The sequence below is a fragment of the Diabrotica virgifera genome, chromosome 5 (genome assembly GCF_917563875.1).
Source record: "Diabrotica virgifera virgifera chromosome 5, PGI_DIABVI_V3a".
Taxonomy (NCBI): Eukaryota; Metazoa; Arthropoda; class Insecta; order Coleoptera; family Chrysomelidae; genus Diabrotica; species Diabrotica virgifera.
The window spans coordinates 98,829,727-98,849,599 of NC_065447.1; the positions used below are offsets into that span (position 1 = coordinate 98,829,727).

Below are 19,873 nucleotides of genomic sequence, written 5' to 3' on the forward strand. Positions count from 1 at the left end.
GAATTGAAACTGGTGACTAAATATTGTTTGGTATTACTAAAAATATTACTGCCATACGCCGAGCAAATAGTTGGTGACTACCAGTGTGTTTTCAGGCCTGGAAGATCGGTTGTTGATAAAATATTTAATATTAGAAAAATTGGGATGGGCAGTATAATCAAGATCAGATCAACTGCATCAGATCTTTATAGATTCCAAACAGGCTTATGATTAAATTAATCGTCCAACACTATATGGAAACCCCAAGAAACTAACTGCGGTAACGGAAATGTATGTTAGTAACTTCTTTACACAAGTTAGAATAGGGGAGGGGGAATATCAAACGCTTTCTGCGTAAATTCTGGACTAAGACAGGGAGATCCCATTGTTCCTAGCCTTAGAATATGTCATGCGAAAAATTTATCCAAAAATCAAACCAGACATAGCGGCTCGGGGAGAGGCCAGATGGAAGAAGACCTGTAGGGCGGCCTAGAAAAAGGTGGAAAGATGCAGTCAGAGAATATCTGGAAAAATGGGAGTGAGACAATGGGAAATAGTGGGACAGGACTGACAAACATGGAAGTTAATAGTAAACTCGGCCAAGACTCTGGAAGGAGTATAACGACATTGATGATGGTGATGACTAAATATTTTTGACGTTAAATTTACAAAAAGGAAGAGCTTGTTTTGCAATTCAATCAAGATTATCGTTGTTAAGACCAGCGGAAAAGAGACAGGTTTTTTAGCATTACGATCAAGATCACCGTGTTCAAGACCAGAAGTTATCATCACAAATACACAATGTTTTGAACAAAGTTATTCAAAGCAGAGTGAGCAAAAGGTTTAAGCGAAAAATTACAACATGATTCCCACAGCCTTAGCTCATGCCCCATATTTTACACGATTTTTTAAAAAAAACTCACCCTCTTTTTTCTTGTAAAATTTGAAGTTTTCGAGATGGAATTGGAATTCGAAATTTGGCAATTGAAATTACAATTCATGTTTAATCTTAATTTCTATTCATTCTATTCGTGCCGAAAAGCGGTTTCATGGCGATTGCTATCTCTAACTCTCATGAACTGAGGCTGAAAAACATTTGCGTAGATTGCATTAACGAGAATTATTTGTCCGGGAGTTTTTGTGAGGATTTTTTGTCCGGGGATTATTTGTCCTGGGATTTTTTGTCTGGAGATTTCTTGTCCAAGGATAATTTATGGGGATTTTTGTCCGGGATTATATGTCCGGGGATTATTTGTCCTAGCTTCCGACTGGTCACTGGAAGCGATAAATTTGATTGATCTCATTAGAATAATAAAAAATATCAAAACTTTACAACGTTTATTTTTTTTTTCAGCTTTATAGAAACTATTTTCATTTGCAGCAAAATTCAAATGCAGCATAAGAAAGCCACACTGTTCTTCTTTGGAACGCATTTTGATTTTTGTCGTTACGATAGTTTTATGAAAAGAAAAATTGAGTCTTTTAACTTACGTATTTTTAACTTACATTTAAAATTACCGGTCACTTCAAGCATTGTTTCTGAGAGAACGGTTCATGCTAAACAAAAAGTGCTAATAAGAATTTTTGTTTAGAACTATCTCAGCTACATAATTTTTGTTTGAAATATTTTTTTGAAAACTCTTTTGGATCTTTTTAGGTGTCTCAAAATTTTTTTTCAGCACAATTCATCTTGTTCGGTTTTTAGAGATCAAGTCTGTGACGACTGGAGTATATAATTAAATTACTTATTATTTGGGTTTTATATAAAAATTATAAATTAATAAAAATCATATCAGCAGAATATAATAGAAAATTGTTTTTATTAACGTTTAAGTGTTTTAAAATAATCATCATATAACTTGAGACTGAACTTAAAATTAGTTAGATTCTTTCACTGCTTAGTTCAATCTTGACATGCTGATTTGACAGTATTAATGTAGTCGCTGAAGAACTTGCTGATATTTGCAGTACTTGAACAGTACGGTTTAATGGTGTCTGGGTAACATTGAGCTGCTGATACGTAGTATCTAAAAAAAAAAACAGAAACTGAAAAATTATTGACAGCGTTTTTTGTTAAACGCGCATGCTTATTACTTGTTCACCGTTATAAGCAGACCAAGAACCCATGTTTAGTGGGTTAATAATATTTGATATTCCAATGATAATGATAACAATTTCCTTTCTTAATCTTCCACAAAAAATTTGTTTAACTAGTTTGTTTAATCTTAGATTATTTTACAAATAATTTGTGTGTATTCCTTTTGTTGATAACTTCTCATTTCTCTTTCGTGCAGGCTATTTCAGTCGATTTTTAGAATTTTCAGTAATTTTCTTCATATTTTGTTATTCTGAAAGTCATTGCAATTTCGTTTATTTTTTGAGAGATATTTGCCATGACTAAAAACTGAGTATAATAATTCCCGGGAGCAGTCGCGCTCACTTATGTCACGTAAGTAGTCGCACGTAGAGAAAAAATCTCACAATACAAATTGAAATAGGAATTTAAAACAAACTTTTATTTTATAATATTTTTATTTACTTGTTATGTTAAAAATATCTATTTGTAACAATTTTAAAGCTAATTGGTTCTCACCCAAGCCATATATTCAACAAAAAAAATATAAAACTAAAAAAAAATAAAAAAGAAATCCACGCATTACTACGATCCTCCTCGAGGCACTTAAAAGTGGAAAGTAATGTAGCAAAATGTTTCATCAAGTTATCACGGAAAATGATAAACTGGGAGATTTTTTCTAACGGCGCGACGGTTCCCGAATTAAGATGTTAGTTTTTATTAGCGTATTATTATTGAACTTTTGTCACAGTATAGAGAGCTGTATATTGTGATTTTGTGCTTATATCTGGGAATAGGTTTCTGGCTCTTTTATTTAAGTTTACAAAGTTTCTCTACAAAGGTTATCGAAATATTTTTCAAAATCTTATAGAAGTTGCAGTAGGGTTATCATCTACCAATTGAAATGTATTATTTTTTGTTGCTCATAGGTATATGCTGTTTATTATATCCAATTTAACTCCCAATACAATAAGAGAATTTCATAAATTAGTCGTAGGGGTGTCAATAAAGAACAAAAATATTCATTGTTTCGGAAAAATTCAAACAAGCTTATATTTTCTAAAACTTCTTTTGTTAGTGTAGATACATGTTAAAGTAAAAAGTTCTACTCACAGATTTAGCCGATAACTGTTTATTAATTGTTTAAACAATAACAATTAGTTTGTATAAATAATTGTAAAAATGTCGCTGAATTTATTTTACTTTGATAAAATATGTTTCTATTTTGTTTATGATTATGCTGAAACCGAATATGGCATTACAATTAGAAAATTCAAAAAATTTTAGCTCTTATACAGTATGTCTGCGTAACTAGAAACCATTTGGGAAATTCTTTATAAAATACTCTGCATAGTCTAACACTAACATCTAAAATTCAACCATCAGATATCAATTTTATCAATTTTATACGAGGTATGTCAAAAATATGAATTTCGTAAAATAGTAATGTACCTTTATATAGGGTGAAAGGCACATATGGAATAAAATTATTTCTGTCTTTGTTTTAATAAATTAAAAAAAAACGCTAAGATGCTCCCATTTTTAAATATAAGTAAACCCCCTATTGAGATTTTCCCATTGATTTTATAAATATACGCTTTTCAAACCTAAATTTGAATGCACAGGGTGATCCACGCAAGCCAAATATAGTTCATAAGCTTTATTTTTAATGTGACATCCTATATATTTTTAGATTTTAAGTTGCTTAACAACCTGATTTCAACGAACCATATCATGTATGGTATATTATGAATAATACAAGGTGAATTTTTTAAATTATACTGTGTGGAAACAACTTATGGAATAAAATTGTTTGTGTCCTTATTTTAGAATATTATAAAAAAGCTGGGATACGTCAAACTTTAAATTCAAATATGCACTGCTTAAACATACATTTAAATGTACAGGGCGACTCACACAATTCTATCATAATATATGATCTGTAATTTTAATGAAACGCCCTATATATTTTTATGATTTTAGAATCTGATAAGCAACCTCACATCAAAAAGTGTAGTACGTAGAGCCTAATATGCATAATACAAGGTGAAATTTTAAAATTATGTATAATTTTCATCAAGATATTAATTACCTACATAGAATTTTAAAATTAGTAATTTACCAGACTTTAAAAAATGACGGTATTATTTTTTAAATTAGCTCAATAAAGACATACATTTTCTAAACTTAGTACAAATCTATTGAGCTTTGTATTTAATGTCTTGGCGAAATTTATGAATAATTTAAAAACCCTGTATTATTCATCACGGACCCTACATAATACACTTTTTTGAGTAGAGGTTGTGAAGTAGCTTCTAAGAATATAAAAATATACTATTTTAAAAACTACGAAGTTTTCAAATATCACATTTTTGGAGATTTACAATCATTTGAATTAAATTTTTAGATTTTTTTTAATCATTTAGTAGTAAGATGTTCAAAAAGCAAGTTTTCAAATTTAATAGTTATACAAGTAAAATTGTATTAGTTGTTATAAATTTTTAAATCATTTTTAAACAAAATTCATGTAACTCTCACTTTCCAACCACACCGTACTTATGCCCATATTTTTTATTGCTTTTTATTATAACTCTTACCTAGCTTAATTGTTCTACTTCGATGTCCAGTTTGTAAAATTTCATTTGATTATTATTAGTTAAACAATTTTATTAAAATAGCTCAACTTTAGAGAAGGGTGACTTTAGCGTTATAAATAAAAATTTATGAAGCTATAGGTTTAATTTTAGAAAAACCTTTATACAGTATGGTGCAAATGAAAGGAATAAATTCAATATCCCGTAAACCGGCGACTTTAATAAAAAAAACCCGAAACAGGTCGCTTTTTTTAAATCATGATATATTTTCGCATATACAGGGTGTTAGTAAATAAGTATGAAATAAATTTAAGAGATAATTCTACATGAAAAAATAATGCCGGTTTGCTTTACAAACATATGTCCGCAAATGCTTCGTTTTCCAGATACGGGGTGTTGAAATTTTTATTTCAAACTGCCAATTTATTTATTGCTCTAAGACCAGTTGAGCTATGAAAATAAAATTTGGTGAGTTTTAGGAGGTAGTTATTGCGCATTTTTTTAACATACAATTAAGAATTTTGTATTCATCATTGGCGCGCATACGGGTAATAGTCTGAATTTTTTTAAAGAAAAAAATAGTACGCTACTGAGATATTTTAAATTAATAATGATTTTTAAATTCCACGTTTAATTTTTAATAAGAAACCTTCCTTGCCTTTTTTTCATATGATGCACCGTTGTTATGCAGAAAAATAAAACATCTTGGCGCGTATTTTTCATTTCTTAATACATCATCAAGAACTATCCACTATAATAATACTAAACTAGAACAATAACAGAAAATATTGCTAATAAGATTTCAACTAGGTGCAAAGCTGCAAAGAATGTTTAAAATGATCTCCTTTACAGGTAATAGAAGAATTTTATATTCATCACTGGCGCGCGTACGGGTAATGGTCTGAATTTTTTGAAAAAAAAAAATAGTACGCCACTGACATATGTCAAACTCAAAATCATTTTTGAATTCTTCGTTCAATTTACGACAAAAAATCTTCTTACCTTTTTTACATACGAGGCGCCGTTTTTATACAAAAAAAATAAAATATCTTATCGCTTACAAAGTATATGAGGTAGTTTCCATATGCATAGAAACTTGTCCAAATACTTTGTAAACGTTAAGATCATCATCATCATCATCATCATCATCATCATCATCATCATCATCATCATCCAGCCTTCTGCATCCAAAGTTGAACATAGGCCTCCCTAATTTCTTCCAATTTTGTCGGTCTTGGGCTTTCTGCAACCAATTCCCAGCAATCCTTTTGACGTCGTCTGTCCATCGTGTAGGTGGTCTACCTATACTTCTTCTGTCTTCTCTTGGTCTCCATATTGTAATTTTTTGGGTCCACCTCCCGTCCTTCATTCTGGTTACATGGCCCGCCCAATTCCACTTCAGCCATGCTACTCGCTCTATGACCCTTTCTGACCCTGTCTCTAAGAGTCAGTCCAAGTAGTGACCGTTCCATTCTTCTTTGGGCCACTCTAAGTTTCGTTGCTATGGCCTGGGTTAACGATAATGTTTCAGCGCCGTAAGTCATGACTGGAAGCACACATTGGTTGAACGTCTTCCTTTTCAAATAATTTGGCAAGTTGCTCTTGAAGATGACTGATAGAGCCCATGTGCGGCCCATGCTAAGGTAATCCTTCTCTGTAATTCAGCAGTTTGATTGTCCTTGGCAATTTGGATTTCATGCCCTAAGTATTTATATTTATGGACCAATGCTATTTCGTTGACGTCGACTTTTGGATTTTCGCTTGGTACCAGGTTTGTCATGTATTGTGTCTTTCCAAAATTTACGTTTAAACCAACTTTTTACAGGCGACATCTAACTCAGTAAGCATAGTTCTAATCTCTTTTAAGTTGTCTGTTATAAGAACTATGTCGTCTGCGAATCGTAGATGGGAGAGCTTTTCACCGTCGACATTTATTCCTTTGGCGTCCCACTCCAATTGTTTGAAAGCATGTTCAAGGACTGCCGTAAAGAGTTTGGGAGATAACGTATTTCCCTGTCTAATTCCTCTTTTGATTTTTATAGATTTGGTATCTTTGTGTAGTCGGACGACCATGGTTGCATTATTGTATATGTTCGCTATCAGTTTGGAGTACTGATAATCTATACGACTTTCCTCCAATGCTCTCATTATGCTGTTAATTTCAATCGTATGAAATGCTTTGCGAAAGTCTACGAAAGCCAGGACCAATGGTCGGTTGTATTCGATAGATTTTTCTATATTTCCTTTTGAGGATTACGTTAAGATGTTTTATTTTTTTACATAAAAACGGCGCCGCATATGAAAAAAAGGTAAGAAATATTTTTCGTCGTAAATTAAACCAGCAATTCAAAAATGATTTTTAATTTGACATGTCTCAGTGGCGTACTATTTTTCTCTTAAAAAAATTCAGACAATTACCTGTACGCGCGCCAATGATCAATATAAAATTCTTCTATAACCTCTAAAGGAGGTCATTTTAACCATTTTTTGCAGCTTTGCACCTAGTTGAAATATTATTAGTAATATTTTCTGTTATTGTTCTAGTTTAGAATTATTATATTGGATAGTTCTTGATGACGTATTAAGAAATGATAAATACGCGCCAAGATGTTTTATTTTTCTGCATAAAAACGGTGCATTATATGAAAAAAAGGCAAGAAAGGTTTATTATCAAAAATTAAACGTGGAATTTAAAAATCATTTTTAATTTGAAATATCTCAGTGGTGTACAATTTTTTTATTTAAAAAAATTCAGACTATTACCCGTATGCGCGCCAATGATGAATACAAAATTTTTAATTGTGTGTCAAAAAATGCGCAATAACTACCTCCTAAATCTCACCAAATTTTATTTTCATAGCTCAACTGGTCTTAGAGCAAGAAATAGATTGGTAGTTTGAAATTAAAATTTCAACACCCCGTATCTAGGAAACTAAGCATTTGCCGACATATGGTTATAGAGCAAACCGGCATTAATTTTTCATGTAGAATTAGCCCTTAAAATATTTCATACTTATTTACTAACACCCTGTATATCATACCAATAATGACGTCATATATCTCGTCATAAATCGGACAAAAATGTTCACAAAAATATCACAAATAAACACTGCTTTTCGCTTAAATTGAATGTCCAATCTTCCAAGAGGCAGGAATTTAAACGAAAAGTAATGTTTATGAAATAAACATTTACCAGTAGTAAAATGTATTTTGAATTAATTAAATGGCATCCATTCTTCTTTTTTTTGTCAAATATTTTAATTAACCCTGCTGTCCTGTTCGGGTCTATTTGACCCAAAAAATAATTTATTTATTATTTTACAAATTATTACGCGGCGTAACGATTTATTGTTTCGTGACTTTATTACCTAATATAAGGTCTCTCAATTGCACATGAGATAAACAATCAACTTCCTGATTTTTTTGATAATAATAAAATTGTTACCTAGGATACGTTCGTGTCAATATGACCCGCGTATTTAAACCGTTAAAAATTACCTATGTATGTGTCAGCCGGATACGTCTGTAAATAAAAACAGGTTTCTGCAAGCTAGAACTTGCTAGAACGGCAAGCTAGAAATTTTAGTATAGCTGGACAATGTTGCAAACCAAATTATAAATATGGCCAATATGGACGGACAGAATATCTTTGGAACCAAGTGGAAAGGCATGAATAAAGTTGGTTTCCAAGCATACATTGGTCTTTTATCTCGAGTTTTAGCTCGAGTTTATAAGTCCCATGGTGAATCAACTAAAAGTTTGTGAAATGAAGAAACGGATCGGAATATATTTCAATTCAAGCAACAATGTTGCTTGATATATTTACAAAAAGTTTGCAAGTAATAGGTTTTGATAACAAAACTACTAGACAGGATAGGAGATGTTTTGATAAACTTTCTGCAATACGTGAAATTTAGGATATATAGGTAGAAAATGTACCAAAATGTTTTAACCCTGATGAAAATGTTACCGTCGATAAGCAACTAGTAGCCTTCAGAGGCCGCTCTCCCTTCAAATGGTACATTCCATGCAATCCAGCGAAATATGGCACAAAAGTGAGTATGACATATCCACAGAGTGCCGGCCGGTGCCGTGGTCGAAAAATTGTTTAAACAATTTTTTTTAAACAAATTCACAAAAAAAATTTTTTCATTTCGAACAAAATTTTTTTAGATAAATTGGCTTATTATGAGCAGAAAAGGTCTCTTGTCATTTTTTTCTAAAATTGATTGTTGTCGAGTTATATGCGATTAAAAATTTGAAAAATGCGAAAATGGCCATTTTCAAGGCTTAATAACTCGAGTAAAAATTATTATTATGAAATTCAAAAGTGACCAAATCAAGCTTCAAACCCTTTCTTCAAGATCCTGAAGAGATCTTTGTGAATATTTTATTACAAAGCTGTTATTTTTAATTATTAACAATTAGCGCAATAGTCCAGGATAAATCCGTCGCCCCTGTTAGTGAAATTATTCCGATTCCATTTTTTTGCAGAAACTTACTCAAAACGAGGTCCTTATAACATATCCACAGGGTGCCGGGCGGTGCCGTGGTCGAAAATTTGTTCAAACAATTTTTTTTAGACAAATTCACAAAAATATTTTTTTTATTGCGAACGATTTTTTTAGATAATTTGGGTTATTCTGAGAAAAAAAGGTCTCTTGTAATTTTTCTCTAAAATTGATTGTTGTCGAGTTATATGGCCATTTTCGCATTTTTCAAATTATAAGTCGCGTATAATTCGACAACAATCAATTTTAGAAAAAAATCACAAGAGACATTTTTTGCTCAGAATGTCCCAAATTATCTAAAAAAAAAATTGTTCGAAGTGAAAAAATTATTTTTGTGAATTTGTTTAAAAAAAATTGTTTAAACAATTTTTCGACCATGTCACCACCCGGCACCCTGTGGATATGTTATAAGGACCTCGTTTTGAGTAAGTTTCTGCAAAAAAATGGAATCGGAATAATTTCACTAACGGGGGCGACGATAAATCCTGGACTATAGCGCTAATTGTTAATAATTAAAAGTAACAGCTTTCTGATAAAATAATGACAAAAATCTCTTCAGGACCTTGAAGAAGGAATTTGAACCTTGATTTGGCGACTTTTTGAATTTCATAATAATAATGTTTAATTGAGTTATTAAGCCTTGAAAATGGCCATTTTCGCATTTTTCACATTTTTAATCACATATAACTCGACACCAATCAATTTTAGAAAAAAAATGACAAGAGACCTTTTTTGCTCAGAATAAGCCAATTTATCGAAAAAAATTTTGTTCGAAATCATAAAATTATTTTTGTGAATTTGTTTAAAAAAAATTATTTCAACAATTTTTCGACCACGGCACCGCCCGGCACCCTGTGGATATGTTATAAGGATCTCTTTTTTAGTAAGTTTGTGCAAAAAAATCGAATCGGAATAATTTCGCTAGCGGGGGCGACGATACTGCCCGGTCTAATGTGACTTTCTCGAAAGCACATTAAACGCAAAACATCCCGAAATAACCTCAAAAAACTATTCGAACGAAACAGCCGAATTAATTCAGATCCTTAATTTTGTTCACGCTTATACCCACAATTCAAAATTAAAAAATAATATAACTCGATTAAGAAAGAAACTAAGCCCCAATAATTTCTCTTCCACAGAAGAGACTGATGAAACACATTCTCAGTCAGAACTCGAAAATGTCTAACCCCTATATATTACAGTGGAATATCAATGGGTTCCACACCCATTTAGAACAGTTAAAACTTCTAATAAATGAAACATGCCCTAAGATCTTATGTCTTCAAGAAACTCATTTTAAGCAATCCAATATTAATCTTCAAAACTACCAATGTTTTCCAAAAAACAGAATAGCACAACAGGCAAGTGGCAGAGTAGCCATCTTTGTAAGAACAGACCTAGAAGCTAAGCCAATCACATTAAGAGTGTCCTCAATTTCAAAAAGAAAGAAGATCCCATAGAATCACAGACGATGACCTCAAGTCAATCCTCACCAAAAACGTTTCATCAGTGTTAACATATTTAAAAGACATCAACTTGTATAACTCTATTTAATGTAATACTTTGTACTGTTATATCCACTAATAACCCTGCGCGGTTGATGTGGTTTTGTGTTTTAAATAAAAAAAAATTTTAACAAAATGAATGGGAAAATACCCAGTAGCTGGCTGTATACCATAATTAAAAATTCATACAAAAGTAAAAACTTCGTTTGTACAATGATATAAAAAGTTTATTAAAACCATTAAAAGTCATCCAAAAGGATTCGCAAAACGTTTTTGATCTAGATCAGATCATCTTCAGTGCGTTCTGCTTAGTACATGAAACTAGCAATCTTATGAAATTGGTAACATCGAGAAATATGGTTTACATGATAACTATATAATATTTATAGCGACTCCAAGTCGATGTTAAAAGATTAAATGTGTTAGGAGTGCTTCACCATTGTTGGTCTGTGTCCATTGAACTGGCAAGAAACACAAGTTTTTATCGAGCAGGGAACCATGTTGTCCTTTGAGAACTCCTAACACATTTAATCTTTTAGTGCCGGCGCAAATTGAACCTAAGCGAACACAAGCTGGCACCGGAGAGGTGCGTAGAGAGTTCTGCGCATCCTATATCAGTGAATACAGTGCCAGGTCTACACATGCGAACGTTTGTCATCGAAACACAGTTTTCTGGTGTCGTGGGACGCGTGACTCAATTCTTTTGATGTGGTTTTGGTTTAGAGATGGACGTAGAGAAGCTAATAGAACTCGTTCGGACTGTGTATATGATACCAGTAATAAGGATTACATGAGGACGAAACTTAAAGACGAAGTATGGGAGAAAATCGGAAATGAACTTCATACGAATGGTAAGTAAAATTTACTGTGATAAATAAATATTAGTAAAATATAATCAAAACCCAACACCGCTTTGTCATTAAAATTCTAATAACTTTATTAGGTACCTACTCGTAGACAAAATAAACGGCGATAACAGATATGCATTTACAAGAATACATTATTAGAAAAAAAAAGGTTACTTAAAACGAACAGGCCCGGATCCCGAGTAACAAAAAAAGTTGATTAATAGCAAGCTGAAAATATGTTAATAGCGTAACGATGTTTAGTCGGACAAACTTTAAAGTATGGGAACACTAGAACAGGGGTAGTTTTAATTGTGGAACAGGTTAAAGATTTGGAACGTCAGACTACAAAAACTTCCCACGTATTTTATCGGACAGAACTTCCAATTGATTTCTTACCATTTCATTAAACTCTCATGCTAAAATTAGACTGCTATTTATCACCTGTCATAATTCCTGTCATTTGACATGTTCTCTTGTCGGATTTATTAAAATGCCCAGTTGGTGATAAATACCAGTCTAATTTTTGCATGAGAGTTTAATGAAAGAGTAAAAAATCAACTGGAAGTTCTGTCCTACAAAATACATGGGACGTTTTCGTAGTATGACGTTCCAAATTTTTAACCTGTTCCACAATTAAAACTTCCCCTGTTTCAGTTTCAGTGTTCCCGTACCTCAAAGTTTGTCTGACGAGACACCGTTAAGCTATTAACAAATTTTCAGCTTGCTATTAATCAACTTTTTGTTGGTAGTACGCGGGATCTAGGATCTAGGCCTAGAAATACAATGTCACAAATGATGGTGTAATCCCTTTTCTATAGGTATAAAAATTTTGTAAATATCATTCATTTCTTAAATCTACACAACATTATCATTAAAAATGATTCATTATTAAAAACCGTTATGCATATCTGTGAATATCGCATTACCCTTAAATAAAATGTGTCATCATACCGGGCTTGTTCATGCTTAAAAACAAAATATGTAGACGAGATATAAATATATGTAATAGGTAAGCAGTTTTTGCAACGACAATCCAATCACAATCAGTGTTGTTTATAATAATAGTATCGGCATCGGCTGATAAAATAATTAGTTTTTAGCAAAGTTGGCACCTTTGTGGACACTAAGGTACATAAAAGCAAATTTGTTAATTGTTGAGAAAACGTAGGCATTTAAAGTTTTAAAAGGTACTTAAAGCCAAAAATGAGACGCAAATTAAAAGAGGAAGTAGAAATTCTTGTCCACAGTCCTAGTTATTAGAATTTTAGGAGTAGAATTATTCTTAAACAACACCTCAAAGCCGCGTGCCTGAAAGGGAAGGAAATTAGCAAATATCTCATTGTATTGTTTCTCAAAAAATTAGAAAATAACTATTTCATTGTTCCCCGAAAAATTCCATAATTTTACCATTGTATACTAATGTTGTGTCACGCACAACTGACAATCTGACATTCTTTGATATACACAGGTACACTTGATCTAGCGAAATGGAGAATAGTTATAATTCTTTGTTTTTTTGTTCCTTTAGACAAATACGAATATTAGGAATATCGTAGTGTTGATTAAATAAATTTTTGTGAAAAATTTGCAATTACGTCAGTGTTTCTCCAAAGGTGCGAGTTGCCTACTCAATTCAGTACAAGGATCAGATAAATCTTCTTCTTCAAGTGCCATCTTCGTTCCGAAGGTTGGCGATCATCAGGGCTATACGTATTTTCGAAACTGCTGACCGAAACACCGAAACAATTCGTTGTTGCTACAGCTATACCATTCCCGTAGATTCCTTAGCCAGGAGTTTCGTCTTCTTCCTATGGACCTTTTTCCTGCTATTTTCCCTTGCATAATTATTCGAAGCAGTTCATATCTTTCGCCTCTTGTACTGTGTCCCAAGTATTGCAGTTTTCGTTTTTGATCGTAAATATGACTTCCTTTTCTTTATTCATTCTTCTCAAGACCTCGACGTTTGTGACTCTCTCCGTCCATGATATTCTCAAGATTCTGCGATACGTCCACAGTTCAAATGCCTCTAATTTTTTGGTATCAATCTTTTTCAGCGTCCATGACTCCATTCCGTAGAATAGCATAGAAAGTACGTAACATCTCATCAGGTAAAATTTCATTTCAAGGCTCAAATCTCTTCCACAGAACACTCTTTTCATTTTAGTGAATATGGATCTGGCTTTTTCTATTATTATTTTGATTTCTGCTGAGCTATCGTTGTCTTCATTTGTAAAAGTGCCTTAATATTTGTATTTGCTAACTCGATCGATAATTTCATTGTGTAAATATAAATTTTGGACATTTCGTGTTGATTTCGATATTACCATAAATTTAGTTTCCTTTATGTTCAAAGATAGTCCATATTCTTCGCTGCAGTCTGCTATCTTATTCACCAATGTCTGTAGCTCTTTAAGTGTTTCTGCGATCAGAACGGTGTCGTCGGCAAATCTCAGATTGTTTAATCTAACACCATTTATTTTAATACCTATGGATTGCTCAGAGAGTGTTCTATTCATTACGTCTTCGAAATAGAGATTAAACAGGGTTGGTGACAGTATACACCCTTGTCTCACACCTCGCTTTATTTCAATTTCTTCAGTGGTATTATTCTCTACTCTCACTACTGCTTTCTGATTATAGTACATATTTGCTATTAGTCGAATATCTCGTTTATCTAAATTCTTTTCTGCCAGGAGTCTGATTAAATGATCATGCCGCACTTTATCAAAGGCCTTGTTATAATCTATGAAACACATCAGATACAGATACATCAGTATTTTGTAATCAGTATCTACCACTGAGACCCGGTATCAAAAGTAACCGTTACACGTCCGCACTGATTTTGCCCGTCCCTCTATTCGTTGCAGTGACAGCCAACGGTTGGGTTTTGTTGTGAACAATATGCGGTGCGCTAGAAAAATAACTACACAGGTCACCCGTCCCGCCGGTGCCAGGTTGTGTTCGCTTAGGTTCAATTTGCGCCGGCACTTAACGTCGGCTTGGAGTCGCTACGAATATTATATAGTTATCATGTAAACAATATTTCTCGATGTTACCAATTTCATAAGGTTGCTAGTTTCATGTACTAAACAGAACGCACTGAAGATGATCTGATCTAGATCGAAAACATTTTACGAATCCTTTTGGATGACTTTTAATGGTTTTAATAAACTTTTATATACCATTATACAAACGAAGTTTTTACTTCTGTATGATTTAATAAAGTTTTATTTATCACCATTAGCTTATTTTATTTCGATTAAGGAGCGTAAACCATAGTTGGGTCATATTGACCCGAACAGTACATTTGTGTAGTTAAATCGAACGGGACAGCAGGGTTAAAAAATATTAGTAAAAATAATTATGCAAATGTTTATTTTACTGAATAGAGAATTAAATGAGTTTTCAAATAAGCTAGCACAAGACACCTATTGTCGTTTAAAACAAATATCGATTACGTCATCACACTTAGATGCATGATGTCACTAGTATGACTTCTCTGCTAATATATCATAATTTTAAAATAAAAACCGACCCGTTTCAGGATTTTTCCTTAATGTCGCCGGTTTACGAAATAACGGATTTATTCCTTTCATTTGCACCAGACTGTATAAGTTTTTTGTGTCAAATTTTCTGTATTTTTCAATGGTAAAGTCAGTTTTTTCTAGTATTTATATTTTCGTAGTTATTTAAAAAAAAAACAACTAATTTCGCATTTCATTTGTTTAATATAAAATAAAGCATCCACTTCTGGAGAAGAACTTTTTGATATGTTGTTAATTAAACATTTCTTAATCAAATTACAAAAAGTTCTGTTTTGTTTGATTTTTTCCGAAGTCAAAATCTCTATTGACTCTTCTATTGTGTCTATTGCTTATTCTATAGGAGTAAATTAACTATAGTGCTTACGTAGGTGCAATATATTTACCTGCAAAATTCTTGTCGAGAGTCAGGAATATTTCCACTGATTCCGGTTTTTTGATATACAGTGGTTAAGCATCTATCATACTCAATTTTTACTGTGTATCTCCAAACGTTATTTAGGCATGAGATAATTTCTGAATCTGTAATGGCCAAAAAAGTATATTAAAAAATATAAAACAAATAAATAAATAAAGAAGGTTACTATTAATAACGTGTATTACTCTTTAAATAATACTATTTTTGGAAAGTTAGAAACAGACAACAAATTTAAACTCAGAGTATATAACAGTATGGTAAATCTGCTAATGATATATGGGGCGGAAACATGGATTGTGCAAAAGAAACATGAGTCAATGATAAACGCGACCGAGATGAAATATATGAGAAGAATAGTTGGAATTACGAAGTTGGATAGGTTTAGGAATGCAGATATAAGGAGAGAGCTGGAACAAGAACCGGTAATGAGGAAGACCGAAAACAAACAATTGAGCTGGTTTGGCCACATTCAACGAATGGACCAAAAAAGTGTAACAAAGAAAGTGAAGCCAAAATGGGAAACAAAAGATAAAAGGGAATGCCAAAAAAGACATGGAGGGACCAGATACAGGATATACGTGAAAGGAGAGACATGAGTATTATAGGAGATATAAAGAACCTGGCCACCAATAGAAGCACATGGAAGAAAGGCGGAAATAGGCGGAACCCGACATCCGCCGCCCTGAAGGGCACTAAGAATTATGAAACAAGTAGAAGAGAAGAAGATTTATAGGCTTAGCGATTGTAAGAGCTTTTCTATCACGACTCAGACATTCTGTAAGTTAACTATACTTACCACTGAGTAGATCTTTGTCATCGTACATATATTTAACGTTTGATTTTGCATAACTCAAAAAGTATTCTGGGAAATAAGTTTGGTTTTTAGCCAAACAAGCTTTACTTTCTTTAATTGCGTCACGACTGCAATCTTCTATTTTGCTAATCAATTCATTCATAGGAGTTTCAAATAATCTTACGCCGGATATACATGAGTTCATTTTATCGTACGTAACCTAAAAGAAAAGGAGTTAAAAAACAATAAACAATATCCTATTTAATTGCACGTACAGTTACGGTCACTGAATACTTTACACTTTAATTTTTATATTGTAATACTGTAAAATTGCAGTGTCGTACGGATTTGATAAATCAAAAAAAGTCAAAGTCAAAAATCTCAAAAAGTCAATGCTTGTCAAAAATTTCGTGAGTGTTGAAAAATAAAATAAGAAACTAAACCATATTAAGACCATAATCCATTTTATTCAAAAAAACTTCTTTCTATATTTTCCATTTTGATAAATTTTGTAAAATTTATTTTAATTATTTTGATTTTCTAAATTTAATCAACCTATTCTAGGTACACCACTGGCAACGTCACTTTCACGCAAGTGGTGCGTTTAAACGAGGTAAAAATTTAAAAAATCGGCTCCTAGATAAGCCAGCCTGTAAACTATTCACTGGCCGTAACTGTACATCTACTCTCATTTTGCATAATATAGTCTAAGCGCTAGTGAACCCTCCGACTAACGGTCGTCCTGTAAGGCTAGAAATTTTTCTAGTGATAATTCATAGCACACCAAGGCTAAAAACCATGACCTGGCATGCCTCAGTGGTGCACGTGTATCTACCACGTGGATCGAAAAGTGCAAATTTAGGGGGTAAAATAAACTTTCTCCTGTAAGGTTTAAATTTAAGTGTGTGTTTAAGTAAGTCATTCAGAAGAAATGTGTACAATGACAGGCGATTCTGAAGAGCATAAAACCTTGCCAGGCGAGGGGAAAGATTAGGGGTTTTCCCAAAATTATTCTTTTTGCATCGAACAATTTTTTTTTAGGTTTTGAATCATTCCAAACAGAAAACGCCTTTAGTGATTTTTCTCCTTAAGTTAATAGTTTTTGTTATATAAGTGATTGAAAATTTTGAAAATTGCGAAATCGGCCATTTTAACCCTAAATCGGGCAATTATCTAAAAATTTCAATGTTGCCAAGATACGTAGATATTCTTTAAACATTGGTTGATGAAATCCCGAAGAGTTTTTTGCAACAAAATATCGAAAAGCCCTTTGTTTTTTTAATTGCTAATCAAGCAGGTGCGACACTGTAGTATGAGTGAGGACGTTTGAGTTTGCATAAATTCATTATCTCGAGAATGGGCAAATTTCAAGAGAAATGCTCAGACAGGTCGATTTTTATTTTTAAATTAGGACTTTTTGGCATATATATAATACTAGTGACGTCATCCATCTGAGCGTGATGACGTAATCGATGATTTTTTTAAATGAGAGAAGGGGTTGTGTGATAGCTCATTTGAAAGGATATTTAATTTTCTATTCACTAATATAAACATTAACATAATTATTTATACAGGGTGTACAAAAAATTTTTTTTTATTAAATTAACTTTGATTAAATTTGACAAATAGAAGAAAATTTTTTTTGTACACCCTGTATAAATAATTATGTTAACGTTCATACTACTGAATAGAGAATTAAATAACCTTTCAAATGAGCTGTCACACAACCCCTACTCTTATTTAAAAAATCATCGATTACGTCATCACGCCCAGATGGATGACGTCACTAGTATTATGTATATGCCAAAAAGTCCTAATTTAAAAATAAAAATCGACCTGTCTGAGGATTTCTCTTGAAATTTGCTCATTCTCGAGATAATGAATTTATGCAAACTCAAACGTCCTCACTTATACTACAGTGTCGCACACGCTTGATTAGCAATTAAAAAAACAAAGGGGTTTTCGATATTTTATTGCTAAAAACTCTTCGTGATTTCATCAATCAATGTTTAAAGAATATCTACGTACCTTGGAAACATTGAAATTTTTAGATAAATGTCCGATGTAGGATTAAAAATGGCCGATTTCTCAATTTTCAAAATTTTCAATCGCTCATATAACAAAAACTATTAACTTAAGAGAAAAACCACTAAAGACGTTTTCTGTTTGAAATGATTCAAAAAACCTAAAAAAAAATTGTTCGATGCAAAAAGAATAATTTTAGGAAAAACCCCTAATTTTTCCCCTCGCCTGGCAAGGTCTTATGCTCTTCAGAATCGCCTGTCATTGTACACATTTCTTCTAAATGACTTACTCAAACACATACTTAAATTTAAACATTACAGGAGAAAGTTTATTTTACCCCCTAAAGGACATCGCACACATCATATGGAAAATATAATGTCACTCAAATTCAATAAAATTTATACCAGTAGATTCCTTTTAAATTAACGATCAAATCTTATCATTACGCCAACTCTCTATTTTCAAAAATAAGAACAGAAATTGATATAAATAAATCTGAAATTAAATGGGTAGGTACATAAGTTAGAGAGAGAAAAAATATTTTAAAATACCCAGATTTTCGGTACTCCATAAATCAGCGGATTAGTTTCACTAATCCGCTTAGGCCCAGCGGGATTTAAGCTGTTATGAATAGCACTCAGAGCAATAATGATTGTAACTAACATTTTATGGACTCCAAAAATGTGATTTCGATAAACTTTAATTGAAGACCTTGGGACCAGAAGGGGGCATGCCACCAAATAATATTTTGGAGAAAACATCATTTCAAACTTATTTTAAAATCCTGAAATCCAATTTTTAAATTTTTCTTGGTATTAAGGCCCATAATCGTTTGGAAATATGATATTAAATACACAGTAAAAGTAACACAAATGTATATTTAACGGTTTTTGAGTTTTTGAACATTTTTTGAAAAAATATGTGGCTTATCCCCTTTTGTATAAAAAATTATATTCTAAAATATGAACACAAAATGCAACAATAAAATAATTCAGTTGTCAAAATTTTCAATATTTGAAAAGTCGTCCAAATATTCAATGTCTTCCAGTGGTTCATTATTCTTAATATCTGGTAGAATCTGCTGGCAAGCACCAATTTCTGCCTACACTGTTTTTTGCAACCGCAAGGTGCACCTAATTTTTTTGGTTCCATTTTCTTTCCTTTTGTATTTATATACATATTCGTAAACTAGATTTTTTTAGTCTTGCGCTCAATTTTTTATGTAGATAGATAGTTGGGTATCCTTGTGTCTCCATCGAGAACTCGAGAAGTCTGTGGGGTATAAACCTATTCATTTTCCTACAATAAAGTAGGTATTTTACTAAAAAGGGATAAACCACAAAATAACCATTAGAACAATCCTAATATTTTTAGGTTCGTAAAATATAACATAAGGGGACAAGCCACACATTTAATAAACTTACTGTTCTTGAGTTTATATTTTCCCAATCGCTGCTACTTCTGGATACTGTATAGTCTTTGTCATCTTCGCTTTTATTTAAAAACGGATCTTGGTCACTGTGTTCAGAATCAAGCTCAGAAAAGTCTATTTTCCGTTTATATGCACGGGATTGTTCCGCCGCT

At 32.4% G+C, this 19,873-nt stretch overlaps 1 protein-coding gene across 2 annotated transcripts in view; it reads right to left on the bottom strand.

The window, feature by feature from the left end:
- Positions 1-1,782: 1,782 nt before the first annotated feature.
- Positions 1,783-19,873, bottom strand: part of LOC126885066 (uncharacterized) — a 54,331-nt gene continuing 36,240 nt past the window's right edge. For both annotated transcript variants that reach the window (XM_050651493.1, XM_050651494.1), the window contains 3 exons: positions 16,268-16,484; positions 15,440-15,575; positions 1,783-2,006 (listed from right to left, as the gene is read on the bottom strand). In XM_050651493.1, coding sequence (XP_050507450.1) covers positions 1,883-2,006; positions 15,440-15,575; positions 16,268-16,484 — 477 coding nt within the window. In that variant the 3' untranslated portion in view covers positions 1,783-1,882. The remainder of the gene's footprint in view (positions 2,007-15,439; positions 15,576-16,267; positions 16,485-19,873) is intronic.